Here is a 27,948-nt window from a genome sequence, read left to right as displayed (position 1 = left end):
AGGCCCCAGGGACCTTTCCACCCCAGGGGTCTGTGTCCCAGGCAGGGGGTGGAAGGCAGCCGCAGGGGAGGATGGTTTATCAGCAGCAGAGTCGGGGGCACTGAGGTGGGGGCCTGGCACAGCCTCAGCGCTGGGCCCGGGGCCTCGCTGCAGATGGAGGCCGAGGCCGCAGGGGCAGGCAGGCCAGATTGGGCCTGGCCAGTCGGGAGAGGGGGAGGCTGCCGAGAAAGAGAGGGAGGCTGAGGCAGAAAGGAGGTCGGGGCACGGGGATGTCTGAGAAGAAGGCACGGTCCCGAGGGGTTGACAGGGCTCCACCCTCAGACAGTTCCAGGTCCCGGGCCACGGCCAGGATCTCCTGGCGGGCAGCTGTGTTGTGCAGGCCACGTATGTCCAGGAGGGCTGCCACATGCTTCCGCCTGGGGGCAGAGGAACAGACAGGTGTGTGAGGCCCTTGGTCCCAGACACACCTCTAACACACCTGTGCACCCCACCTGAACCCCACCCGACCCGGAGTCTCTGAAGCTTCTTTGCCCCACTCCTCGGCTATCTTCTTCCTCCCATCCCTTCCTAATGCCAGACCCCTGAACCTATATTTATTAATTAATTTATTTATTTAATTATTTTTGTTGTACTGGAGATGGAACCCAGGGACATTCTCCCTCTGAGCTACACCCCCAGCCCTATTTTTAAATTATTATTTAGTTTGAAACAGGGTCTCACTGAGTTACAGAGGACCTCACCAAGTAGCTAAGGCTGGCTGTGAACCGCGATCCTCCTGTCACAGCCTCCTAACAAATACTAGGGATTACAAGTGTACGCAACCATGCCCGGCTGAATCTATTTTTAAATCCTTCCCTGGGAATTGGATTAAAATTAACCATCAACACCGGGCATGATGGCGCACGCTTGTAATCCCCGCGCTTGGGAGGTGGAGACAGTAAGATCGCACAGGTTCGAAGCCAGCCGCGCTGGCTTAAGAGACCCTGTTTCCAAAAAAAAAAAAAAAAAAAAAGTATAAAATAGGTCTGTGAGTGTAGCCCGGAGGTAGAAGGGCTTCCAGGAACCCCAGTACCACCAAAAAAAAAAAAAAAAAAAAAAATTGCTGGGCGTGGTGGTGCACGCTTGTAATCCCCGCGCTTGGGAGGCAGAGACAGGAGGATTGTACAGGTTTGAAGCCAGCCGCGCTGGCTTAAGAGACCCTGTTTCCAAAAATAAAATAGGTCTGGGAGTGTAGCCAGGAGGTAGAAGGGCTTCCAGGAACCCCAGTACCACCAAAAAAATAAATAAATAAAATTAACCATCAACCTTTTTTTTTTTTTTTTTGGTACTAGGGGTTGAACCCAAGGGCATTCTACCTCCGGGCTACACCTCCAGCCCTTTTAATTTTTTATTTTGAAACAGAGTCTCACTAAGTTGCTGAGGCTGGCATCAAACCTGCAATCCTCCAGTCTTAGTCTCCCAAGTACTAGGATTACAGGCGTGTGCCCGGCTCATCTTCAGCTAACCCTCAGTTTAGCTCAGCCATCTCCTCAATTTCAGGACCCTTGAGCCCACAGAAGCCCACAGCAAACTCTCAGCCTCAAACTCACGTTCTTTCTAAGCGTCCCTGCAACCATCACTCACATCCAGCCTCAAAGCGTCTACTCACTCTCATCTCCTACCCCTGTATCTCTCCATTTAGAGCTCATTCTAGAACTTTCATCTCCTAATATGGCCCTGGAGGACTCACCTCATACAGCCCTCTTAACACATTCCCAGAATCGCGTTCCACTCCACGATTCAAATCCACATCGGGGACCCTCACTCCAACCAGAAACTTCGCTCGCAAAATCAGCTCCATTCTGCAACCCTTACTCCTAAATGCAACCTTCCAGAACCCTCTAGAACCACCGCGTGGACCAACTCAGGGTCCCGAGGCCCGCGTTCATTTCCAGAAAGTTCATTTTCAAGCAGAGCCCTAGACCTTCACTACGACCTCCAGCCCAGCTCAGTGTCTTCATCTTCCAGTATCGTATCCAGGGTTTGCAATCCCTGCAGCTCCAAAACAAATACAACGTGGCCCAAGAACCTTCCAGCAAAACCAAGCTCCAGAACAGTTCAGAAGTGGGTCCTCCCAGCCCGGCCTGGTCTCCTGGTCTCGAGGTCTCGGAGTCTCTCTCTCTCTGTCTCTCTTATAATAAGGATGCAACCTCGGGATGACCTGAGCTACACCCCCAGCCCTAGTTCTTTCTTTCCTTATTTATTTATTTATTTATTTATTTATTTATTTATTTATTTATTTTGTGGTACTGAGGATTGAACCCAGGGGAATCCTACCTCTGAGCTACACCCCTGGCCCTTTTTCTTATTTGTATTTTGAAACACAGTCTCACTAAGGTATGGAGGGCCTAAGTTGCTGAGGCTGGCCTGGGACCTGTGATCCACCTGTTTCAGTCTCCTAAGCATTAGGACAATAGGTGTGTGACACCATGCCCAACCCCCAGCCTGCGAACTCTCAAACTCAGCTTCAGATTCAAGTTCTGATCCACTGTGTGAGATTCCAGTTCAGAACCTCCAAACTGCTGGGATGCTTAGGACCCTTTGGGACCTGATGGGGCTCCAGGGCTCTAGACATGACTAAGCCGTGACCTTCTAGTCAGTTCTCATGCCTCAGCTTCACCTGTGAGCTCTGTCCCTGCACGTGGCTGCTGGGAGAGGCCAGGGGTGCAGCCTGAGCCAGTCTGCTGTCTGGGTTCAAGTCTCCTTACCACTTGCTAATTGTGACATTTAAAATTTTTGAATTGATGCTGCTGCTGCTGCTAATTTATGCTAACTACTTAGTTACTTGCATATATTATCCCTGCTTTTTTTTTTTTTTTTTTTTTTTGTGTGTGTGTGTGTGTGTAGGGTCTGGGGATGGAACCCAGAGGCATTTGACCTCCGAGCTACACCCCCTGCTCTATTTTTTATTCTTTCTTTCTTTCTTTCTTTCTTTCTTTTTTTGTGCGGGTCTGGGGATAGAACCCAGGGGCATTTGACCTCTGAGCTACATCCCCTGCCCTATTTTTTATCCTTTTTATTTTGAAACCGGGTCTCACTGAGTTGCAGAGAGCCTCACTAAGTAGCTGAGGCTGTCCACGAACCGTGATCCTACAGGTCTCAGCCTCCCGAATGCTGGGATTACAAGCGTGCGCCGCCACGCCCGGCTGTTATTCTTTATTTTGAAACAGCTGCGGAGGGCCTCTATAAGTAGCTGAGGCTATCCACAAACTGTGATCCTCCGTCTCAGCCTTCCAAATGCTGGGATTACAAGTGTACATCACCACGCCCAGCTCTGCATTTCTTTTCTTTCTTTCTTTCTTTTTTTTTTTTTTTTGGTACTGGGGAGTATTCTTCTACCTCTGAGTTCCACATCCAGTCCTTTCTATTTTTAATTTTAATTTTTATTATTTTGTGGTACTGGGGATTGAACCCAGGGACATTCTACCTCTGAGCGACATCCTCAGCCCTAGTTTATCTTTTATTTTGAGGCAGGGCCTCTCTAAGGTGCCGAGGCTGGCCATGAGCCAGTCTTTCTCCTGTCTCAGCCTTCCAAATACTGTGATTATAAGTGTGGGCCACCATGCTCAGTTTGATTTATTTTAATTAATTAATTTACTTTTTTCAGTCCTGGGGATAGAACACAGGGGCACTCTACCTTCAAGCTACACCCTCAGCCCTACTTTTATGCTTTCTTTCTTTCTTCTTTCTTGTGGTACTGGGGGTAGAACCTAGGAGCTTTCTACCTCCGGGCTACACTCCCAGACCTATTTTATATTTTATTTGGAAACAGGGTCTCACTAAGTTGCTGAGAGCCTCACTAAGTAGCTGAAGCCGACTTCGAACCTGCAGGATCCTCCTGTCTCAGCCTCCCAAGCGCTGGGATGACAAGCGTGTGCCACCACGCCCGGCTATTCTTTAATTTAAGACAGAGTCTCACTAAATTGCAGAGGGCCTAAGTAACTGAGGCTGGCCAAGAACCTGAGCTCCTCCTGTCTCAGCTTCCCAAATGCTGGAATTACAAGGGTGTACCACCACACCCAGCTTATCTCTTTAAATTTTGAAATGGATTGCTAAATTGTTGCAGAGGAGGGGGCGTCTTGCTAAATTGCGGAGGCTAGCCTCCAATCTATAATCCTCCCTGTCTCAGCCTTCCAAGTACTGGAATTACAGGAGTGCACCGCCATGCCTGGCTCCAGCTTGCACCAGTTCTACCTGGCATTGAGTGGGCATGCAGGATTCTTATCACGAGTCAAGACAGCTGGAATTATTGCTGCCGCTGCTGCAGCTGATAATAATTACAACCATGACGGTGAATTCCCGTAATAATGCAGCAAAGAATAATTCTCTGAGCAATCCTATTATCTCGAGGGAGCAGATGAGGAAACTGAGGCTCCGAGGAGGTCACATGGAAAGGAAATGGCCCACCAGGCTCTGGGTGTGCCAGTGCCTGCTCGTGTCCCCATGCGTGTGCGCCCGCGTGCCCGTGCGCGTCCCGTGTTCCGCGCAGCTCCCCTGCCGGCCAGCCCTTCCTGCCGCCCCCCCCCACCCCGCGCCCCCCTGCCCTGGGCTTCCTGCGGCCGCCTGTTTGTTTGCAAGACCTGGTGGCGGCGGGCAGGAGAAGGAGGGAAATCGTATTAATAATGCCCTGGTTCCAGCAGGAAACGGCCATCAGACACGCTGGCCGCCTCCCCCCACCCCCCTTGCCCAGGAGGCAGGAAACGCAAGACGGATGCCAAGGCGCACCAGGGACCTCCGCCAGGCGGCGGGGAGGCGGCCGGAGGGCCTCTCACCTGATGTCCGGGTAGTCGCGCACCAGCACCCCCACCTCCACCTGGATGCTGGGCGTGTCTTCCAGCTGCAAGACTTCAGCCAGATGCGGTACCAAGGCGTCCAGCCACGAGGCCTGGGACTCCTGCGCGGGAGGGCCCAGAGGTATCTCAGCCCCATCCCTGGCCCCCATCCTGGATCCCCATCCCCACATGGGAACTGGGCCTTCCCAGTTCTTCCTGCTCCTCCAGGCTTTAGTTTTACCCATCTGTATAAAGGGTCAGATGACGGGCGATCCAGAGGTTATCTGGAATCTTCAGATATTTGAATGAACACCCATACAGTACTCTATTCCTGGTTTTGCAGCTATCTGGGACTGAGCCACAGGTCTTAAAATCTATTCCAGCCCATCATGGTGGCATATGCCTATAATTCCAATACTTGGGAAACTGAGACAGAGGATCACAGGTTAGAGACCAGCCTCAGCAACTCAGCGAGCCCCTATTTCCAAATAAAAAGTAAAATAGAGTTCTGGGCGTGGGTCAAAGGTAGAATGCCACCGGGTTCCATACCCAAAACAAAACAAAAAAAAATGATTTCAAGTTTGCAGAATGTTCCTATTGGGGGAAGCTTGATAAGGGAGACTGCTATGTATTCATTCTTATAACTGCATGTAAACCCGTTATTATTATTATTATTATTAATTGTTATTATCATTATTATTATTATTATTATTGTGTGTGTGTTTGTGTGCTGATTGAACCAGGGTCATTCTACTTCTGAGCTACAGCACCAGCTGTATTTTATTTTATTTTTTAATCTGGAAACAGGGTTTCACTCGGTTGCTGAGAGTTTCATCAAGTTGCTGAGGCTGGCTTTGAACCTGCAATCTTCCTGTCTCAGCCTCCCAAGCCCTGGAATTACAAGCACAGGAATGTAATGCCCGACGGGCAGTATATCCACCTAAACTCATAATTATTTCCAAAAATGTTTCCAACCCGGGAGGCGGGGTTCCAAGGATTCTGGGCTAGTAACTACACTAGAAATGCAAATTCCCCTCCCAGTCCTGCTGATTACAACTGGGCACAACTAAGCCCTGGAGCTTCAAAATTCTTGGGTTTGGCGATTCTGAGTTTCTGTGGCATTGAACTCCTGTTTGTGCTCTTTACGAGCAGCTGACGTGTATGGGTGTCAACTCTGCCGAGCATTGAACACGAATCCCGGGCCCTGGGCCGGGGTCCTGGGGCTCCTTCTGCAGCTGGGCGGGCGCGGAGGGAAGCCGGCCCCGCCACGCCCTGGGCAGGCATCGGAGCGCCGGGGGTCGCCGTCCCCCCAGGGTCTGGCCTCTGAGGCCCGGGATTCTCCGGGGCCAGGGTCCGCCGTGGCTCCTGGGGGCTGGGGGCCCACTCACCAGCCGCCTGAACAGCCGCTGCAGCTGCGCCGCGTCCTCCCGGAGCCTCCCGGCCACGCGGCTGCGGGTCCGCGCCGAGCGGCAGCGCAGGCGCCCGCGGAGCAGGGGCCGCACGTACTCCACCAGCGCCCGGCGGTGCAGCTCGGCCACCAGCGCCTGCGGGGCGGGGACACCGGGCGTGACCGGGGGGCAGGGCGCCCGGGACCCTCCCTGGGCCTCCCCCCCGCCGGGCGCGGAGCCCCCGCCCCAGCCCGCGTGTCTGAGCGGCTCTCGTGTCCCCCACCGGGTGACCCTGGCCTCCCCACCTGTTCCACCCTCCTGGTCCCCCTGAGCAACCCGCGAACGCGTCCTGGAACAGCCGATCCCCAAAAGGTGCCCATCCTAGCATCCCCCATTCCCCAAGCTGTACCTCCCAGCAGCTCGCCCCGCGGCTCCCAGAGACTCCAGGCAGACGCCACCGCTCCCCCCTGGACCCCCCACCCCCCGCCCAGCGCGGGCGTCCTCGCACCCCGCGGCAGGCGCACCTGGTAGGGCTCGTCCTGCATCCTGCGTAGTGCCAGGGCCTGAGCACCCAGCGTGCCCACGATGCGGTCCAGGGCCTCCGAGCTGCTCAGCCACTTCCGGCGCATCAGCTTGGCGAAGTGTGGCTGGGTGGGAGAGAGAGAGTGCGGGGAGGTCAAGGCAGGAAGTGGAGGAGACTTCGCTGCCAGGCTCACAGTCCAGAGGGGACAGGACTGGTCCCCAGATAGTGCCAACCCAGAGCTGGCATGGCCAGGACTGGGGAGTCCAGGGGACAGGAAGCTGGGAGTTGAAGGTAGGAAGGGCTTCCTGGAAGAGGGCACATCAGGCTGGGGCCCAGGCCAGTGAGGAGGGAGTGGGAGCTGCCCACACAGAGGGAAGAGCCAGGAAGACCAAGGTGCAGGCTTCAGATGGCAGGCGGGTCAGAGGTCCAGGAAGAAGACCACCTGCATAGCTCTCCAGACCAAATGCAGAAGGAAAACAGGGACCCTCACTAAAAAATGATTCAGAAGCCAGGCGTGGTGACACACGGTTGTAATCCCAGCATTCGGTAGGCTGAGACAGGAGGATCACAGTTTGAGGACAGCCTCAGCTACTTAGGCCCTTCGCAACTCAGTGGGACCCTGTTTCAAAATAAAAAAAGACTACAAAATCAGACTGGAGGTGTAGCTTGGAGGTACAGTGCCCCTGGGTTCCATCCCTGGTAACCGCAAAAAAAAAAAAAAAAAAAAAAAAAAAAAAAATAGGATTCAGAACTTTAAGACAACCACAGCAAGGCAAGAACATGAACCAAGCTTGGGGACCTCTAAGTGGGGGCTGGGGGACGGTGTAACCCTGAAGCCCGCACCAGTAGCTTATTCCAGGCATGTGATGGTAACTGGAGAGATGAGGCTGATGGGGTGGGCAGGCCCTCCTGGGGATGTGAAGAGCTCCAGCTTTTTCCTAGGGGCACTGGGGAGCCATGGCAGGTTCTGAGCAGGGGAGGGAGATGTTCAGATTTTGCTTTATCCAGATGGATGGAAGGAGGCAAGACTGGAGGAGGCAGAAATTAAAGAAGAGGCTAGATAGGGAGGGCAGAGAGGAAGGAGTGAGGAGGGGCAAGAAGATCTAGGTGGGAGAACACATAGGATGGAATTAGTGACCACCTCGGGGGAGGGAAAAGAGGTGTCTGCAAGCGCCTGGGTGGGGATGGCCACGGGTCTGTCCCTGAGATAGAGTCTGGCAGGGTGGAGGAGACCTGCAGCTTTGTGGACACAGGACCCAGGATTGAGACATCAGGTCGGTGTTCAGGGTACCTGAAGCAGGCCCCAACCCACAGGCCAGCGCCCCATCCTCAACTTTCATTCTGACTACAGCCCAGCTTTCTTTCTTTCTTCCTTTCTTTTCTTTTTTCTTTTTTGTGGCATTGGGGATGGAACCCAGGGGCATTCTACCTCTGAGCTACAACACCCCCAGCCCGATTTTTTATTCTTTTAATTTTTTTTTTTGGTGTGGTACTAAGGGTGGAACCCAGGGGCATTCTACCTCCACCCCAGCCCTATTTTTCATTCTTTAATTTGAAACAGGATCTTACTGAGTTGCAAGGGGCCTCACTAACTAGGTGAGGCTATTCCCAAACCGCGATCCTCCTGTCTCAGCCTCCCGAATGCTGGGATTACAAGCGTGCACCATCACGATCGGCTCTTTATTTTTTATTTGAAACAGGGTCTCACTAAGTAGCTGAGGCTGGCGGCGAACCTGCCATCCTCCTGTCTCAGCCTCCCAAGTATTGGGATTACAAGTGTGTGCCATCACACCCAGCTAACAGCTTAATTTTCTGAACTTCCAAAAATGGGGCTTGTGGACTTTTGTTGAAAAGCAGGGCATGAGGCGGCCTGAAAACACAGGGCCCCTGGAAGCTCTCCAGGCCCCCATTCTGCCTGATGAAAACACACACACACATGTCCACGTGCACATGTGTTCATTCCCTCGCATTCACACACACTGGTGCACACGCAACAGCACTGAGTTCCTCTCCTCTCTAGCTTTCTGTGATATTTCTTTTTCTCTGTCCCAATTACTTTTCCCAGTCTCTCTCCTCCCCTTTGTCCCTGACCTACCTTGTTCGTCCTCTCTCTCTCTCTCTCTCTCTCTCTCTCTCCACATACATAAGCTGAGAGTAGTGATGCACGCATGTAATCCCAGTATTTGGGCACTGTTTCGAAATAAAAAATAAATGAGGTGTGGTGACACACTCACACTTGTAATCCCAGTACTTGGGAGGCTGAGACAGGATGATCATGGGTTTGAGGCCAATGGGTTTGAGGCCAACCTTAGCAACTGAATAAGGCCCTTAACAACTTAGTGAAACTCTGTTTCAAAATAAAAAATAAAGCCAGGCATGGCGGGGGCGCACACCTGTCATCCCAGTATTCGGGAGGCTGAGACCAGAGGATGGCAGTTCGCCGACAGCCTCAGCTACTTAGTGAGGCCCTCTGCAACTCAGTGAGACCCGGTTTCAAAATAAAGAATAAAAAAATAGGACTCGGAGGTCAAATGCCCCTGGGTTCCATCCCCAGACCCGCAAAAAAAAAGTAAATAAATAAAAAATATAAAATGGGGCTAGGGGTATAGTTCAGAGGTAGACTGCCTCTGGGTTCAGTTGCCAGTACCCCTCCATAAAATTAGTTAAGTTAACTAAAAATAAAATGGGCTTGGGGAAGCCGGGCGTGGTGGCGCACGCTTGTAATCCCCACGCTTGGGAGGCGGAGACAGGAGGATCGCGCAGGTTTGAAGCCAGCCGCGCTGGTATAAGAGACCCTGTTTCAAAAATATAAAAATAGGTCTGGGAGTGTAGCCCGGAAGTAGAAGGGCTTCCAGGAACCCCAGTACCACAAAAAAAGGGGGGGCTTGGGTATATAGCTCAGTGGTAGAACGCCCCTGGGTTAAGTCCCCACTACCACACACAGACACACACACACGCCCATCATGGACTTGAGTCAGGTTGCCTGGGCTCTGCCACCTGTTATGCCTCGACTTCCTCCTCTGTGAAACAGATGATGGTAAGCCCCGTCTCCCAGGGCACGGTGAGAATTCAAGGAATTCATGCTTCCCGTTCAGCACCCAGCACAGTGACCGCTCAGCACCGAGTTTGCTGTTGCTGAGAACTCCGTACCGGATGGTATGAAGCATTTATTGTTCCATTTGTCAGGTATAACACTGTTGGTTCTATTTATTTTAAAAAGAGCTGGGCATGAATGGCGCACGCTTGTAATCCCAGCATTCGGGAGGCTGAGACCGGAGGATCAGGGTTCGCGGACAGCCTCAGCTACTTAGGGAGGCCCTCCGCAACTCAGTGAGACCCGGTTTCAAAATAAAGAGTAAAAAATAGGGCAGGGGGTGTAGCTCAGAGATAGAATGCCTCTGGGTTCCACCCCCAGTATCACACACACACACACACACACACACACACACACACGCGCGCGCACGCGCGCGCGCACACACACATACAAGATTTTGTGTCTTTTGCTGAAGTGTTGAACGAAATGACAGAATGTTAGGATTTCAGGGGAATTTTTTTTTTGGTGGTACGGGGGTTCCTGGAAGCCCTTCTACCTCCGGGCTACACTCCCAGACCTCTTTTTACATTTTATATTTGGAAACAGGGTCTCCTAAGCCAGCGCGCGCGGCTGGCTTCGAACCTGCGCGATCCTCCTGTCTCTGCCTCCCAAGCGCGGGGATTACAAGCGTGCGCCACCACGCCCGGCGATTTCAGGGGAATTTTAAAGAATCCAGTGGGAGCGGGCGTGGGGGCACACACTGTAGTACCAGCACTCGGGAGGCTGAGACAGGAGCATCGCGCTTCACAGCCAGCCTCAGCTTAGTGAGGTCCTTTTGCAACTCAGTGAGACCCTGTTTCAAACTAAAGAATATAAAATAGGACTGAGGATGTACCTTGGAGGTAGAATGCCCCTGGGCTCCATCCCCAGTACCACACACACACACACACACACACACACACACACACACACACAAAATTCAGAGGGGCAGGGTTGGGGTGTGGCTCAGTAGCAGAGCACTTGCAAGTCAGAGGCCCTGCAGCCCCAAAAGAGTCACAGAACCCCAAAAGATTCAGAGGGGAGAAGTGGGGGCCAGGAGTTGACAGACTTGTTAGGACTGGGCCCTCCCCCCACCAGGGCCCAGACTGCTGTTCTACCTACTTTGAGGTATGGATGTTTGAAATTCCCTCCCTCCCTCCTTCCTTCCCTCCCTCCCTCCCTCCCTCCCTCCCTCCCTCCCTCCCTCCCTCCCTCCCTCCCTCCCTCTCTCTCTCTCTCTCTCTCTCTCTCTCTCTCTCTCTCTCTTTTCTTTCTGCAAGAGATTGAACCCAGGGTGGACATTCTTCTTCTGAGCTCTACTCCCAGCCCCCTGTTTTTTTGTTTTGCAACAGGGTCTGGCACTTGCCGAGGGTCTTTCTCAGTTGCTGAGGCCGGCCTTAAACCTGTGATTGTCCTGTCTCAGCCTCCCAAGAACTGGCCTTACAGGCATGTGCCACCATGCCGGGCTACTTTTGAATTTTTCTGTGATAAAAAGTTATTTTAGAGAATTTCCAACTCATTCATGCCCTTGAGGAACAAACATTCCAGTGGGGAGAAGCACATTATAAAAGGGCGGGCTGGGGATTAGGAATGTAGCTCAGTGGTAGAGCACAGAGCACTTACCTAGCATGTGCAAAGCCCAAAAACAATACGTACACACACACATAAAGGCAAAGGGCATGGCATGGCAGGTGGTTAGAGCTTTGGGAAACAAGTGTAGCAGAGTCAGGAGGAAGAATCTCAAGAGCACCTTTTTTTTGGTTGTAGGGATTGAACCCAGGGGCATTCTACCTCTGATCTACACCCCAGCCCTATATTTTATACTTTATTTTAAAACAGGGTCTCACTAAATTGTGGAAGGCTTTACTAACTAGCTGAGGCTAACCACAAACCTGTGATCCTCCTGTCTCAGCCTCTCAAGTACTGGGATTACAAGGGTGCGCCACCACACCTGGCCCAAGCCCTTTTTGTTTAGTTTTGAAACAGGCTCTCATAAGATTGCTGGGAGTCTCGCTATATTGCTAAGGCTGATTTCGAGCCTGTGATCCTCCTGTCTCAGCTTCCCAAGTACTGCAATTACAGGCGTGCACCACCATGCTCAGCTAAGGGGGTCTCTCTCTCTCTCTCTCTCTCTCTCTCTCTCTCTCTTTCTCTCTCCACACATATATATATATATATATATATATATATATATATTTTTTAGTATATATATATATTTTTAAATTTTTATATATATATATATATATATATATATATATATTTTTTTTTTTTTTTTTTTTTTTTTTTTTTTTTGTGGGTCTGGGGATGGAACCCAGGGACATTTGACCTCCGAGCTACACCCCTGCCCTATTTTTTTATTCTTTTTTTATTTTTAATTTTTGGTGGTACTGGGAATGGAACCCTTCTAACTCTGAGCTACACTCCCAGACCTATTTTATATTTTATTTGGAAACAGGGTCTCTTAAGCCAGTGAGGCTGGCTTCAAACCTGCGCGATCCTCCTGTTTCTGCCTCCCAAGCACGGGGATTACAATCGTGTGCCACCACGCCTGGCTTTTATTCTTTATTTTGAAACAGGTTCTCACTAAGTTATGGAGGGCCTCACTGAATAGCTGAGGCTGTCCGTGAACCGCGATCCTCTGGTCTTAGCCACCCAAATGCTGGGATTACAAGTGTGCGCCACCATGCCTGGCCAGGGCTTCTATATTTTTTAAGAGACAAGTCATTGCTGTCTTCTGGCTGGCCCAGAACTCCTAAGGTTCAAGCCATCCCACTGCCTCTGTCTCCGGAGTAGCTGGGACTGCAGGTGCACGCGACCACGCCCTATTCACAGGGGCTTCTATGTAAGATCAGGGAAAGACTTTCTGAGAAGGTAACGTTTGAGTCAAGACTTGAAAGAGGCGAGAGGTGGTGAGAGCTGCAGGGCCATCAGAGGGAGAGCATTCCAGGCAGAGGGAATGGTAAATACAAAGGCCTGGAGGCTGGAATGTGTGCGGGGGCAGAGTCAAGCCAGCAAAGGGGCTGGGGTAGCGGGAGTGGAGTAATTAAGGGGCGAGCTCATGGCCATGAGGGCTGGGAGGAACAGGGCAGACTGTGTGGGGCCCTGGGGTCGTGATGAGGGCTTTGGCTTTTGCTCTGAGTGACCTGGGAGCCAGGGGAGGATTCTGAGCACGGAGGAGAGGAGACGTGACCGGCTGTAGGGCATGTAGCGAGGGCGCATCCTAAGCTCCTGACACCTGTCCCCCCACCCCATACCCACTCTACACACGCGTGCACCTGGGGACCTGGCCTGAACCACAGGGTGTGCACGGGGGCCCAGAGATGGGTGCATGGGGCTCCAGGTCTAGGAGAGCTGGGTGTGGATTTGGGGGACCTTGGTGTGGAGAGTGCCACCCAGGCCCCTCTCCTGCTGGTGGCCCTCTGTCCTTCCTTTGACCACATCCTGCCACCTCTTCTTTCCTGCACCCTTCTGCCCCCCCAAACGACCCAAGCATGGTCATCATCCCCCACTGCTTCCCCAACACTGAGTCACGGGCTGAAAGGAACTGTGAGATGGGGGTGCTTCCCTGTCCTGCCCTCCCCCCCCCCCGCCCCCTGCTCACTCACCTGCAGCTCCTGGAACAGCAGGTCGGCCAGGACACGGTGGCAGAGCCGGGTCACCCGGTCCAGAGCGCTGGCGGAGGCTTCTCGGGCCGGCTCACTTTCAGGGGGCCCCACCCTGGCCAACCGCTCGGCCAGAGCCCTGTGGGGGTCAGCAGAGCCGAAAGTCAAGGAGCCCCAACACCTCAGCCCAGCCACCTGGACCAGCCTCTGCTAAGGTGGGCTGTGTTTTGTGGGGTCTGGAAGTAGCCTCACAGATGGGGGACCAATTAGGTCAGGGAAGGTCTAGGGGCTATGAAATGTCAGCAGATGCCTGGGAGGTTGGGGGTGTCTGGAGCTGGGGTGTTGGGGGGATGTGAAATGTTTAGGGAGTGGAGGGTGTTGGAGGACTCCAGGATGTGGGGCTGGGGTGTGTGTGTAGGGTCGGAAAATATGGGGGGACTGAGGGATACCTAGGTGTCCAGGGAATATCTGGATATCTGGGGGAGACTAGAGGTAGTCTGGAGAATTTCAGGGAGCTGGAAACTATCTGGAGGGCTGGGGGATATCTGGGACACTGAGGGATAACTAGGGATATCAGGAGACTGGGAGTTGTCTGGAATATATTGGGGGGGGGAAGAGGTCTCTCCCACTCTCCCTCTTTTTCTTTTCTTTCCTTCTTTCTTTCTAATACAGAAGATTAAACCCAGGGGCATTCTACTTCCAAGCTAAACTCCCAGCCATATTTTATTTTTATTTTGAAACAGGGTCTCAATGGGTTGACCAGAGTCTCACTTCTTGCTGAGGCTGCCCTTAAACCTGTGGTCCTCTGGTGTCAGCCTCCCAAATACTGGGATAAAAGGCAGGTGGGATCATGCCCGGATCTCTTATTTATTTATTTATTTACTTATTTATTTTTTTGCATGTCTGGGGATGGAACACAGGGGCGGTCAACCTTCAAGCTACACCCCCTGCCCTATTTTTAAAATTATTATTCTTTACTTTTTTTTTTTGGTGGTACTGGGGGTGGAACCCAGGGGCTTTCTACCTTTGGGATATACTCCCAGATCTATTTTATATTTTATTTGGAAACAGGGTCTCACTAGGTTGCTGAGAGCCTCACTAAGTAGCTGAGGCTGGCTTCGAACCTGTGCGATCCTCCTGTCTCAGCCTCCCAAGCACGGGGATTACAAGCGTGCGCCACCACGCCCGGTTTATTATTCTTTACTTTGAAACAGAGTCTCGCTAAGTTGTAAAGGGCCTCACTAAGTAGCTGAGGCTGTCTGCGAACCGCAATCCTTCTGTCTCAGCCTCCCAAAGGCAGGGATTACAAGGTGTGCCACCACACCTGGCTTATTTATTTATTTATTTATTTATTTAGGTGGTACTGGGGATGGAACCCTTCTACCTCCGGGCTACAGTCCCAGACCTATTTTTTATATTTTATTTAGAAACAGGGTCTTTTAAGCCAGCTGAGGCTGGCTTCAAACCTGCGCGGCCCTCCTGTCTCCGCCTCCCAAGTACAGGGATTACAAGCGTGTGCCCCCACGCCGGGTTCCTTTTTATTTTTAATTTTGAAACAGGGTCTCACTAAGTTGCTAAGGCTGGCCTCAAACCTGTGGTCCTCCTGTGTCAGCCTCCCAAGTACTGGGATTACCAGCATGCACCGCCACCCCTGGCTTCTGAAGTCCCTCTTGATGCTTTCTGGGTGAGCACGAACAGGCCACCATTCTATCTGGTTCTGAACTTAGCCTGCAATTCTGGAATTCTACCCTTCTGGTTTCCGTCATGGCAGCAGTGCCTACTTCTCTGGTCTTCTCCCACAGACCTCCCCCCAGGGATGCAACCCCCTGCCCAGATGATGCGTGTGCAGGGCTCTCCCCTGGAAATGTGGAGCCAATGTCCATCCACAGGCCGGGCGTGGTGGCACATGTTGTAGTCCCAGTACTTGGGAGGCTGAGACAGGAGGATGTGGTTCATGGCCAGCCTCACCTACTTAATGAGGCCCTTTGTAACTTAGTGAGACCTTGTTTCAAAATAAAGGAAAATAAAAATAGGGCTGGAGGTGTAGCTTGGAGGTAGAATGCCCCTGGGTTCCATCCCCCATACCACTAAATAAATAAATAAATAAATAAATAAATAAATAAGTAAGTAAGTGGTGGTGGGACAGTCAAGCAGCAGAGTAAGGTTCAGATATTAAAAAGGAACAAGAGCCTGGCATAGTGCATGCCTATAATCCCAGTACTTGGGAGGCTGAGACAGGAGGATCCCAGGTTCAAGCCTACCCTCAGTAATTTAGCAAGACTCTCAGCAACTCAGTGATACTCTGTTTCACGCTAAAAAAAATCTCAATACTTTTTCGTGACATGGGGATTGAACAACCCAGGGCATTTTACTTCTGACCTGCACCCCCCAGCCCTATTTTTTTCATTTTATTATATTTATGTATTTATGTATTTATTTATGTATTTATTTATGTATTTATTTATTTATTGTGGTACTGGGGATTGAGGGTTCTACTTCTGAGCTACAACTCCAGCTCAATTTTATTTTTTATTTGGAAACAGGGTCTCCCTCAGTTGCAAAGGGCCTCTCTTAGTAGCTGAGGCTGTCTGCGAACCATGATCCTCCAGTCTCTGCTTCTGAATGCTGGGATTACAAGTGTGTGCCACCATGCCTGGCGGGTTTTTTTGTTTTGTTTTGTTTTGTTTGTTTTTTAGAAAAACAAGGTCTCACTAGGTTGATGAGAATCTCAATGCCTGCTATTCTCCTGCATCAACCTCCTGAGTACTGAGATTACAGGTGTATGCATACTCTACCACTGAGCCAAGCTCCCAACCTACAACAGAACACTTTATTAATAGTAGTAACTGGGTTGGGAGGCTGAGACAGGAGGATCTCAGTTCGTGGATAGCCTCAGCCACTTAGTGAGGCCTTTTGCAACTCAGTGAGACTCTGATTCCAAATAAAGAATAAAAAATAGGGCTGAGGGTACAGTTCGGAGGTAGAATGCCCCTGGGTTTCATCCCCAGTACCGCACAAAAAACAAAAAACAAACAAACAAACAAAAAACACTGGGGATTGAACCCAAGAGTGCTATACTTCTGAGCTGTACCCTCACCCTATTCATTTACTTATTTTACTTTGAAATGGGGTCTCACTAAGTTGCTGAGGCTGGCCTGGAACCTGAGATCCTCCTGCCTCAGCCTCCCAAGTACTGGGATTACAGGTGTCCCCCTCCACGCCCAACTACGATTCTGATTCTACTCATCTATGACGCTGTGGTTGTTTCCAGGACCCCACAGATTTTTATACGCTTCTAAGGTCCTCTGTGCATGCCAAGTAAAAATAAGGTCAGCACTGTGATCCTCGTGGGATCTCAGTGGAACCGGGCACCCCCAGGACACCGCGCGCTCTCACCTCAGCGGGGGTCCGCAGTTGACCAGGGCGATGGTCCTGCTGATGTAGCTGTCAGGCGGCAGCTCCCGGATTCCTGGGTTCTCGTGGAATCGCTCCACCCGCTGCTGGAAGCTGGGGCAGGAGAAGCAGGCGGGCAGGACGGAGAACAGCCGCCGGAGCCTGTGATCTCCACCCCTCCCCGGCTCCTCCTCGCTGCGCACCCTCACTTGAAGCGCTCTAGTTAGAGCCCAGGCTCGCCCCTCTGACCCAGACCCTACCTTTGCAGGAACTCTGCCAGCCCCCCCAGGCAGCAGTGCGCCATGCGCTGCCCGAACTCCTGGCTGATGAGAGGTGCTCGCTCGGTGTGCTCCTCCAGCAGCTGCGGGGCGGGGAAGGAGGGGAGGTGAGAGGCTGGGTGCCTTCCCGCCCCAGGGTTCAGGGGACCCCTTTCCTCCTCGCAGCCGCCTCCTACCTCGCACACATCCTGAGCCAGGCTGCAGGCCGGCTCCTCGGGGCTGCCCCACTGCTCCTCCTCCTCCTGCAGCACGCGCAGGAGGGCCGCCCGCGTCTGAACCTGGAGTGTGGAGAGGCGGGGTCAGGCCGCCCGTGGACCTCTGTCTCTTTCTTCTCCCTGTGATCCCCTAACCCCAAGCAGTTCTGGATTCTTTGCAGAAACGCCAAGCTCCAGGTGATGCTAGAGAGAGAGGCTGGACCAGAAAACTTCCCCTGCCCCTCTATTCCTCAACTTTATGAGTCTCCATCATCATCATCTTTATCTTTTTTTTTTTTTTTTGAAGAGGTACTGGGGATTGAACCCAGGGGGATTTTTGTGTGTGTGTGTGGGGGGGGGGTACTGGGGCTGGAACCCAGAGACTTTCTACCTCTGGGCTATCCTCCCAGACCTATTTTATATTTTATTTGGAAACAGGCTCTCACTGAGTTGCTGAGAGCCTCACTAAGTAGCTGAGGCTGACTTCGAATCTGCGCTATCCTCCTGTCTCAGCCTCCCAAACGTGGGGATTACAAGCGTGCACGCCCGGCTGAACCCAGGGGCATTTTACCTCCGAGCTACACCCCATCCCTATTTTTTAAATTATTATTTTGAAACAGGGTCTCACTAAATTGCGGAGAACCTCACTAAGAAGCTGAGGCTGGCCCTGAACCTGCGGTCCTCCTGTCTCAGCCTCCCAATTACTGGGATTACACCCCAGCCCTATTTTATTTCAAACCGAATCTCACTAAGTTGCTGAGCCTGGCCTCAAACCTGTGATCCTCCTGTCTCAGTCTCTCAAGTGCTGGGATTACAAATGTGAGCCACCACACCCAGCATGAATTTGTGGTTCTAATAGCCAGGGGCTTTAAGGGTCTCCATTTCATCATTCCATGGCAGTAAACTCTGCGCCTTGGTTCTGCTGTGAGACTCAGTCAGGACTCTCAGATTCTGTTATTTGAGAATGCCAAAGTTTTACATATCTCCCTTTCTCTGATCCAGCTGGTTTTCTTCAATTCCACAAGCCAGAGGAGCCAGCCATGTGGTATTCTCGACTTGGGACTCTAGAGTTACAAGGATTGCATGCCTGTGGCTGGGGACAGGAAGCACCACGGTGGGCAGGCGGGCTTGCTGGCCGTGGTCATTCCACTCAGCGGCGCCTGAGCCCATTCAGTTATTAGTCTCCTTCAGGATGGCCCTGCCCATGTGCAAAGAAGTTCTCATGCTGGGATGGTGCTTTGAAGGCTGGCTGGAAGTGTATAGAACTTGTACTGAGCAGTTCTAGTCCCCAAGGTGCTGGTGCTTGGTATGGAGTGTGCGCACAGACAGAAGCCATCAGTGTGTGTTCACCTATCTGTGGCCTTCAGACAGACCTTAGAAGTTCACAAATGAGCCGGGCATGGTGGCGCACACTTGTAATCCCAGCGTTCGGGAGGCTGAGACAGGAGGATTGCGGTTCGTGGACAGTCTCAGCTACTTAGTGAGGCCCTCTGCAACTCAGTGGGACCCTGTGTCAAAATAAAGAATAAACTGGGCGTGGTGGCGCACGCTTGTAATCCCAGCATTCGGGAGGCGGACACCAGAGGATGGTGGTTTTCAGACAGCCTCAGCCTCTTGGCTAGGCCCTTCGCAACTTAGTGAGACCCTGTTTCAAAAATAAAAAAAGACTAAAACCTAGGGATGGGGTGTAGCTTGGAGGTACACTGCCCCTGGATTCCATCCCGGTCCAGTACCACAAAAGAATAAAAAAATAGGGCTGGAGTGGGTGTAGCTTGGAGGTAGAATGCCCCTGGCTTCCATCTCCAGTACCACACACACACAAAAATAATAAATAATAAAATAGGGTGGGGATATAGCTCGGAGATAGAATGTCCCTGGGTTCAAACTCCCCCCCACACACAAAAAGTTCACAAAGAGGAAAAGAGATAGAAATAGTGAACAGAGGAGGGGAGAGGCCCCCCAAGCCCACCGTGACCCCTCCCTCTCTACAGAGGCCCTCCCAGTTCCAGATCGCCAATGCCAAGTCCCAGGTACCTTGACGTCTGTGACACATTCATCCTCCAAGCCCCGCAGGGTGCCAGGGGACAGAAGGGGCCCCAGCTCCCCGTTCTCCAGGGCGACCATGTCCACCAGTCCCAGGACCTCCCTGGGGGTAGGGGGGGGTGAAGAGACAGAGCTCATGAGAGGTGGGGCCTGGAATGGGACCCGTCCTCGTCCTCCCCCTCCCTCCCAGGGCTGTGTTTGTGACCCTGGGTCCCTCCCTTCCTCTCTCTGCCCTGGCTCTGCTCATCTCTTAAAGGAAGTCTTTGGAACCGGTGTTCCCCTGGGTTCTGCTCTTTGAGTCAGAAACTGATGGATGGTGTCCGGGCAGGGCAAGACGTAGAGGGGTCAAGTCCAGGCTCGCTGGTCTGGCACGCAGCCCTCACTCTTGATCGCCTTCTCCAGGCAGAAGCTCCTTCCTGCCTCCGCTCCTCGGCCCTGCCTGCGTCTCACCTGGTCCTCAGGGCTCCCCAGGGCAGCCCGCTCTCCTACTCCCTACACATCTGGGCCGTGCATACCCTCCCTGCCCACCCACTCCTCCCGACACCCACCCTCACGCCTGACTTCCGCTCATTTCTTCTGCTCAGAGTGGGACTTAACGCACGTCCATCTCTCCAGGAAGCACCTCCCATCCTGCCTCTACCTCTCAGAGTGGTCTGAGAGCCTCGCTGGATCTACGTGGGCCATGTTGGTGGCCAAGGTCTCCCCACTCCTCCAGTGGGGGCTTCTTTGGAGGAATTACCCACCCCCTTCACTCTCCAGCTGGGGATTTGGAGGTGGCAAACTCCCTTTAGTTTACTTATTTGTTTTTGTGGTACTGGGGATTGAACCCAGGGGTGTTTTTACCTCTGAGCTACACCCCTAGCCCTTTTTACTTTTTGGTTTGATCTTGCTAAGTTGCTGAGGCTGGCTTCGAATGTGTGAGCCTACCGTCTCAGCTCTGAGGGGCAAAGGTTCTCTAGCACAGCGGAGGTCCACAGTGCTGAAATTCTAGGACTGGAAGGGCAGACAGCTAATATCCAAGCTGCATGAGTGTCACCGATGCTACGGTTCTTGACTGGAAGTGTCCACAGCCCTGAGCTGCCAGGACTCTGACGTCCGTGGTGCTGAGACTTAAGAACTGGAAGGGCTGCGCCAGCAGCTGTAGGTTTGGGAGGGTGGTTGATGCTATGATGCTACTCTTTGAAGACCAGAAGGGTCCATGTTACTAAGACTGTAGAAGTGTAACAGTCCGATGTGGAGGCTCTGGTCTGGAAGGACCACTGGTGCTAAGAGAGTCCAGAATGGAGGGTGGATGGTGCTAAGGCAGTCGATGCTGCGGGGTTCTACGTCTACAGCGCTCCAGTCTAGACATCCTACCGTCTGCGTGTAGATTCTGCCCAGGGAGCGGGGGAGGGACGGTGCGGAGGCGGGTGGGTCGCCAGTGCCCAGACAGGGCCGGCAATGGAGGCCCTGGGGTGGCCGGCGGGGGTTGGGGCTGGTTGTGCGACGGGGCCCCCGCTCACCTGGGGTACACCCGCTTGTGCCAGTGCAGCAGCGCGTAGCGGTCGGCCAGCGGCAGCCTGCGGCGGGCGGAGGCCGCCAGCCACTCGGCCAGCGCGCCGTGGTAGCCGCGCAGGTAGACGCCGAAGGCGCCCAGGCCGGCGGGGTAGGCGGGCGCCAGGCGGCCCCGCACCGCGGCCATGTCCTCCAGCAGCCGCGCGCGCAGCGCCTCCAGCTGCCCCGCCAGGCCCCCGGGCGCCCCGGGCGCCGCCGCCTCCAGGCGCTCCCGCGCGGCGCGGGCCACGGCCTCGGCCCAGCGGGCGCGCAGCCTGCGGGCGGCCCCGGGCCCCCGGCGCCCGTCGGCCGCCTCCTCCTGCACCAGCACCTGGCCCAGCTGCGCCACGGCGCCCGCGCCCGGCCCCGGGCCCGCCAGCGTCTCGCGCACCAGCGCCCAGAGCTCGCGCTGCAGGGCCTCGTACAGCAGCGCCACGTCCCGCGCCCGGCGGCCCGCGCCCGCGCCCTCGGGCCCCGGCGGCCCCGGCGCGCCGCCCCCCGACGACGCCAGCTCCTCCGCCTCCAGCTCCAGGATGTGCTCGTCGGCGCGCGCCAGCTCGCGCTGCTGGATCAGGCTCAGGATCTCCAGCACTGTGGGCAGGGGGGGGGGTCAGGAGGGCGGCCGGAGGGAGGGCGCCCGAGGAGGGGGGCCGGGGGAGCGGGAGGGAGGGCTGGGGGGGGTCCCCGCCAGGTGAGGGCGAGATGGAGACCCGCCAGGGCGTGGCAGGGCGCGCGCTGGGAGAGCGGGGCAGCCTGGAGGCCTGGGATGGGGTCTGGGAGGTGGCGACGGGCATTTTTGGCAAGGCCGGACTCGCCCCGGAAAGGGTCATCCTAAGGCTGAGAGGACACCAGCCGAGGCAGAAAAAGGGTCCCAGCGGCCCAGAGTTACCCTTGAAGCCTCCCCCCCCCCCTCGCTTCCTCCCTGGCAGAGAAACTATTTCCTGGCCAGGGCTATTTCTGCCCATCCGTTTCCAGAAGGCAGGGGCTCCAGTCACCCCCTCCTCACCTCCCCGCTGTGCCCTCCCAGTCCCCAGGGACCAGGGGCCGAAATAGCTTCTGGCCAGGATGTGGAGGGCACCAGGGGACAGAGGGGGCTGGGAAGGGACCCCTCCTCAGCAGCACGTGGCCCTGGGGGAGGACAGGTCTGTCTGAGATGAACCTAGGTGCGGTTGGAACACCTCGGGGAGGGGAAGGGGCTTCAGGGATGGGATTGGAGAAGACGGGATGGAGGTGGGGACCTGTGCAGAGAGTCCAGCTTTGGGGTGAGGTTGAGGTCGGAGCCTGCAGGAGGGAGCCTGGACAGAGGGCTTGGGTGGGCAATGGGTTGGAGACAGGAGTGGAGGTGAGTTCAGATGACAGTGGACCAGGCAAAGAAAGTACAGCCAATAGGAGCTTTGTCTTGTATCGGGGATTGAACCCAGGGCCTTCTACCTCCAAGCTCCACCCCAGCCTTATTTTACTTTTGAAACAAGATCTCACTAAGTTGCCGAGGGTTTCCCTAAGTTGCTGAGGCTGGCCTCAAACTTTGGATGCTCCCGTCTCAGCCTCCCAAGTCCTGGGATTTCAGGTGTGCGCCACTCCGGCCAGCCCCAGTGATAGGAGTTTGAAGATGTCATTTGGACCTGAGTTGGGACTGGAGACAGGAATTGTGCATGGAGTTGAAGATGGAAGTTGGGGATGGGACCCCAGAAATACTTAGGATTAGGACCTGGGCGGGTGGAGAGGGAGTAAGCGGGAAAAGGAGGTTGGCTTTGGGTTTGGAGTTGAAACTGGGGGCTGGGGAGAGACAGAATGGGGCCAGGACCCAGGAAGGAGGTGGGGGAGAAAGGTAAAAGGAGGATTCTGAGATGGACCTGGGCTTTGGGCTGAACAGTGAGGCCAAAGAGGGGGAAGGACTGAAGTTGGACATGAAGATGGGATGGGGAGTGGAATAGAGGACTGAGGCTCCGCGCAGGGTGGAGCTGTTATGGTGCTCATGATACTGGGCATAGAAATGAGGCTAAAGATGACATTCAGAGAGAGGGATGGGTGTGGAGAGGGCGAGACTGGTGATGGGATGGAATGGGTTTGTGGTGGGAACAGAAGAAAAGGTACTGAGGACATTGGGGTATGGGTAGGAATAGGGTTGAGGATGGATTCCATTGCGTCTCCCAAGCTGGACATGGCGGTGCATAGCTGTAATCCCAGTACTTGGGAGGCTGAGATAGGAAGATTGCAGGTTGGAGGCCAGCCTCAGAAATTTAGCAAGAAGCCGGGCGTGGTGGCGCACGCTTGTAATCCCAGCATTTGGGAGGCTGAGGCAGGAGGATCCAGGCTCATGGCCAGCTTCAGCTACTTAGTGAGGCCCCCTGCAACTTAGTGAGATCCTGTTTCAAAACAAAGAATTAAAAAAAAAAAAAAAAAAAAAAGGGCTGGAGCCAGGCGTGGTGGCGCATGCTTGTAATCCCAGCAATCAGGAGGCTGAGACCAGAGGATCGTGGTTCGCGGACAGCCTCAGCTACTTAGTGAGGCCCTCTGCAACTCAGTGAGACCCGGTTTCAAAATAAAAAATAAAAAATAAAAAATAAGGCAGAGGCTGCTGTAGCTCAGAGGTAGAATGCCCCTGGGTTCCATCCCCAAAACCGCAAAAAAAAAAAAAAAAAAAAAAAAAAAATAGAGCTGGGGTATAGCTCAGAGGTAGAATGCCCCTGAGTTCCACCCCCAGTACCAAAAAAGAAAAAAGAAAAAGAAAAAGAAACTTAGCAAGACCCTTTTTCAAAAAGAAGGAGAAGAAGAAGAAGAAGAAGAAGAAGCAGCAGCAGCCGCCGCCGCCAGGCATGGTGGTGCATGCTTGTAATTCCAGTATTTGGCAGGCTGGGACAGGAGGATTGCAAGTTCAAAGCCAGCCTCAGGAATTTAGTGAGGTCCTGTTTTCAAATAAAAAATAAAATAGGGCTGGGGTGTAGTTCGGAGGTAGAATGCCCTGGGTATTATCCCTAGCATCAAAAACAATATGTGAAGTTCAAACTCCAAGGATTCAAAGAGTAAACTTAATAGGAAATTGGGTCTTTCCAGAGGTCATAGGGTCATAGATCCTACCCAGTATGACTTATGTCCTTATAAAAAGGGGAAATGTAGTTAGGAGTGATTTATATACAAAGAAAGATGTGCTCACAGCAGAGAGACTGCAGAGAGGCACGAAAGGGTCCCTTGCGCGTTTCCAAGGAATTGCGGTCAGGGTAATCGTGCATTTCTGGTTTTTTGTTTGTTTGTTTGTTTGTTTGTTTGATTTTTGGTACTGAGAACTGGGGCATTATACCTCCAAGCTACACCCCAGCCCTTTATTTATTTTTTATTTTAAATCAGGGCCTCACTAAAATGCTGAAGCTGTCCTTGAACTTGCAATCTTCCAGTTTTAGCCTCCCAAGTACTGGGATTATGGCATGTGCCACCACACCTGATACATTTTCATTGTTTGAAGGGGCCCAATTCCTTTCTTTCTTTCTTTCTTTCTTTTTCTTTTTCTTTTCTTTCTTTTTTTTTTTTGTGGTACAGGGGATGGAACCCAGGGTCATTCTACCTCCAAGCTATACCTCCAGCCCTATTTTTTATTCTTTATTTTGAAACAGGGTCTAGTTGCAAAGGGCCTCACTAAGTAGTAGCTCAGGCTGTCTGTGAACCGTGACCCTCCCGTCTCAGCCTCCCAAATACTGGGATTACAAGCGTGGCTTCTGGCACTCCTTTGTTAAGGTAGCCCTAGGAAACTAATCCAGATGGTGGTAGATTGGGTGAACTTAGTTAAAGGGTGATGGTAAAAGGTTGGGTATGGAGGTGACTTTGAAGGTCAAGTCTGAACATAAATTGACAGGACGAGCTTGAGCAGGGTGGAATGGTGCGCACCTGTCATCCCAGTACTCGGGAGGCTGAGACAGGAGGGTCACAGGTTAGAGGCCAGCCTCAGCAAGTTAGCAGGACCCTCAGCAACTAGTGAGACTCTGTTTCAAGATAAAAAAAAAAAGCCGGGTGTGGTGACACATGCTTGTAATCCCAGTATTTAGGATTGCAGGTTCACAGACAGCCTCAGCTACTTAGTAAGGCCTCCACAATTTAGACCCTGTTTCAAAATAAAAGATTAAAAAAGGGCTGGGAGTATAGCTTGGAGATAGAATGCCTCTGGGTTCAATCTCCAGTACCAATAAATAAAGAAATAAATAAAGCTGGGGGTGTAGCTGAGAAGCAAAATGCTCTTGGATTCAATCCCCAGTATGTGTTAGAGGGAAGAAGAAGAAGAAGAAGAAGAAGAAGAAGGAGGAGGAGGAGGAGGAGGAGGAGGAGGAGGAGGAGGAGGAGGAGGAGGAGGAGGTTGTTGTGGCGCACGCTTGTAATCCCAGCACTTGGGAGGCTGAGACAGGAGGATCGCACAGGTCGAAGCCAGCCTCAGCTACTTAGTGAGACCCTGTTTCCAAATAAAATATAAAATAGGTATGGGGGTATAGCCCAGAGGTAGAAAGCCTCTGGGTTCCACCCCCCAGTACCACAAAAACAAAAACAAAAAAGAAAAAGGAAGGAAGGAAGGACGGACAAGCCAGTAATGGGATACGGTTGAGTTTTTCTTCAGGGAGAAAATGAGGTGGAAGTTGGGGATGGGGGCTAGGACCCATTGTGTTTGTAAATACCGTGGAGAGTAGGATGCTCTCGGGGTGGACATTAGGATACAGATGGTGGGCGATTGGTGAAGATGTGTGCGGAGGTGGGAGACGGGAGGTGGCCATGTGAATGGTGATGGGCTTAAGGAGGAGGGTTAAGTATAATGACTGGAAGTGCCCAGGCTCTGCCCGGGACTCCCCACTCACCTGACAATGGTTCCTTCATCTTTGGGGGCTCTGGGACCTTGGGCGGGGGCTCTGGAGCTGCCTCGCCGGCGGGGACCACCCTCTCAGCGAGGGATGCTCGCCGGGGCTTGGGCCCACGCCCCAGGCGCAGGAAGGCCAGCCTCCGAGCGGCCTCCCCTGCCTCCTCCTGGTCTCCTTGGGCTCTGGTCCCCTGAAACCGGGTCAGGAGGCCAAAATCTGCTGAGCTCCTTCGGATCCCAGGTGTCAGCACACGGCCCAAGAAAGAGCGGGGCTGCCCGTCACCAGGGCTGCCTGCCCGTCGGCCCGGGGACCAGCCGAGCCGGAAGGGGGCCAGGCCTGCCAGCTTCTCCAGGGTGGCGCGCCGACGGTACGATGTTCCATTGGGCAAAGTCCCCAGCTCCGCGGGCTCTTCGTCCAGCCCTGGAGCTTCCTCAAAGGGGTTCCGAGAGGACCTCAGGGGCAGGGTCCCTGCCCGGGGCACCTTAGCATCTGCCACCCCTAGGCTCTTCAGGATGGGCATGTTGACAGGTGGGCACCTGGAAAAAATAGTGACCGTCAGTGGCACTGATAATGAAGGGCTGGTGTGCGCCCTGCGTACTCAGCATTTCACCCACATGAGCACTTAGTGACCCTTGGGATCAGTGCAATCCTACCAGGGTGACTATTATTATCCCCAGGTTGCAGCCGGGCCTGGGGGACACACCTGTATTCCCAGAACTTGGGAGGCTGAGAGAGGAGGATCACAGGCTCACAGCTAGTCTCAGCAATTTAGCAAGACTGTATCTCAAAGTATAAATAAATAAAAAGGGCTGGAGGTATAGCTGAGGCAGAATGCCCCCTGGATTCAAACCCGTAGTACCCCACACACAGAGAAAACAAACAAAAACACCACCAACAATAACAAAACTCAGTAGAGCGATGGATCACTTTGGAGGCTCAGACCAGTCTCTGCTTCTGCAGGCTCACGCGGCTTCCTGAGTCCTCTCTCCCGTCTTTGGCCACTCCTATCCCAGCCCCTGCCCCAGTCTGAGCCCTTGCCCACTTCTCTGCCCCAGATTCCTCCCTGGTCTCCAGCTCCTAGGCTTAGCAACTCCCGGACCTCAACATAGTACAAACTTGCTCCCCTTCTCCTGATCCTTCCATGGCTCCCTCGTGCCCTTAAGACGAAGCCAGCCCCTGGCCACAGCCGCTGCATACCTCAGCAGTGCTCACCCACCTCCGCTCCTCCTGACACCAGGCTCCTGTGAGTTTCAGAGTCTGCCAGTTCTTCCCAGAAGCTTGTTCTCCATGTCTCAGGATTCAGTGTCAGTGTCCCCTCCTCCAGCAAACCTTCCCTGATCCCTAGGCTGGGTCAGGCCCCTCGGTGGTCCTCGCTCCCAGCCCTGCCCTCTCTAGGTCTTTACTCTCTGGGGACAGGGTCCCATGATGGACTGGGAACCCTGGGAGGCAGGACTGTGGCTCTGGCCACTGCTGCGTCCCAGCTCCCAGAGCGGGGCTGGCCCTGGGGAATGGGTGCTGAACAGGAAACAAAGGAAGGAAGGAGGCAGACACTTCATTCCTTGGGTGGGAGGAGGAGGGACAAGTGTTATAGAAGAGGTCAGTAGGGAACAGGCCACACGGGGCTTAGAATCCCATAAGGGACCTGGGCTTTCTCCCCAGGGCACCAGCGAGCCATCAAAGATGAAATAGGACCATGAAATGATGAAATACGAGCTAGGCGTGGTGGCGCACACCTGTGATCCCAGTGCTTGGGAGGCTGAGATCGGAGGATCGCAGGTTCAAAGTCAGCCTCGGCAAAAAATAAAAAAGGGCTGGGAGTGTAGCTTGAAGGTAGAATGTCCCTGGGTTCAATCCCCTGTACCACACACACACAAATAAGTAAAATAGGGGTAGGGGCCTAACTCAGAAGTAGAAAGCCTCTGATTTCAATACCAGTACAAAAAAAAAAAAAAAAAAAAAAGCTAGGCATGATAGCACAAGCCTATAAAATTCCAGTACTTGAGAGGCTGAGACAGGAGGATCACAGGTTCAAGGACAACCTCAGAAAGTAGTGAGACTCTCATCAACCTAGTGAAACCCTATTTCAAAATAAAAATAAAGCCGGGCGTGGTGGCGCACGCTTGTAATCCCCGCGCTTGCGAGGTGGAGACAGGAGGATCGCGCAGGTTCGAAGCCAGCCTCAGCTACTCAGTGAGGCTCTCAGCAACTTAGTGAGACCTTGTTTCCAAATAAAGTATAAAAAAGGTCTGGGGGTATAGCCCGAAGGTAGAAAAGCCCC

General features: G+C 53.2%; 1 protein-coding gene across 1 annotated transcript; it reads right to left on the bottom strand.

The window, feature by feature from the left end:
• Nucleotides 1–124: 124 nt before the first annotated feature.
• Nucleotides 125–26,190, bottom strand: EXOC3L2 (exocyst complex component 3 like 2; the record flags this gene model as incomplete). The annotated part of the gene is made up of 11 exons (XM_080703393.1): nt 125–416; nt 4,812–4,933; nt 6,200–6,355; nt 6,724–6,846; nt 13,401–13,536; nt 16,794–16,904; nt 17,051–17,151; nt 17,245–17,346; nt 19,297–19,408; nt 20,808–21,429; nt 25,671–26,190. The coding sequence occupies 11 exons, from the start codon at nt 26,188–26,190 to the stop codon at nt 125–127; spliced, it is 2,397 nt and encodes a 798-aa protein (XP_080559519.1).
• Nucleotides 26,191–27,948: the final 1,758 nt, after the last annotated feature.

Source organism: Muscardinus avellanarius (assembly GCF_963383645.1).
Source record: "Muscardinus avellanarius genome assembly, chromosome: 10".
Taxonomy (NCBI): domain Eukaryota; kingdom Metazoa; phylum Chordata; class Mammalia; order Rodentia; family Gliridae; genus Muscardinus; species Muscardinus avellanarius.
This window is presented reverse-complemented; position numbering and strand designations above follow the sequence as displayed.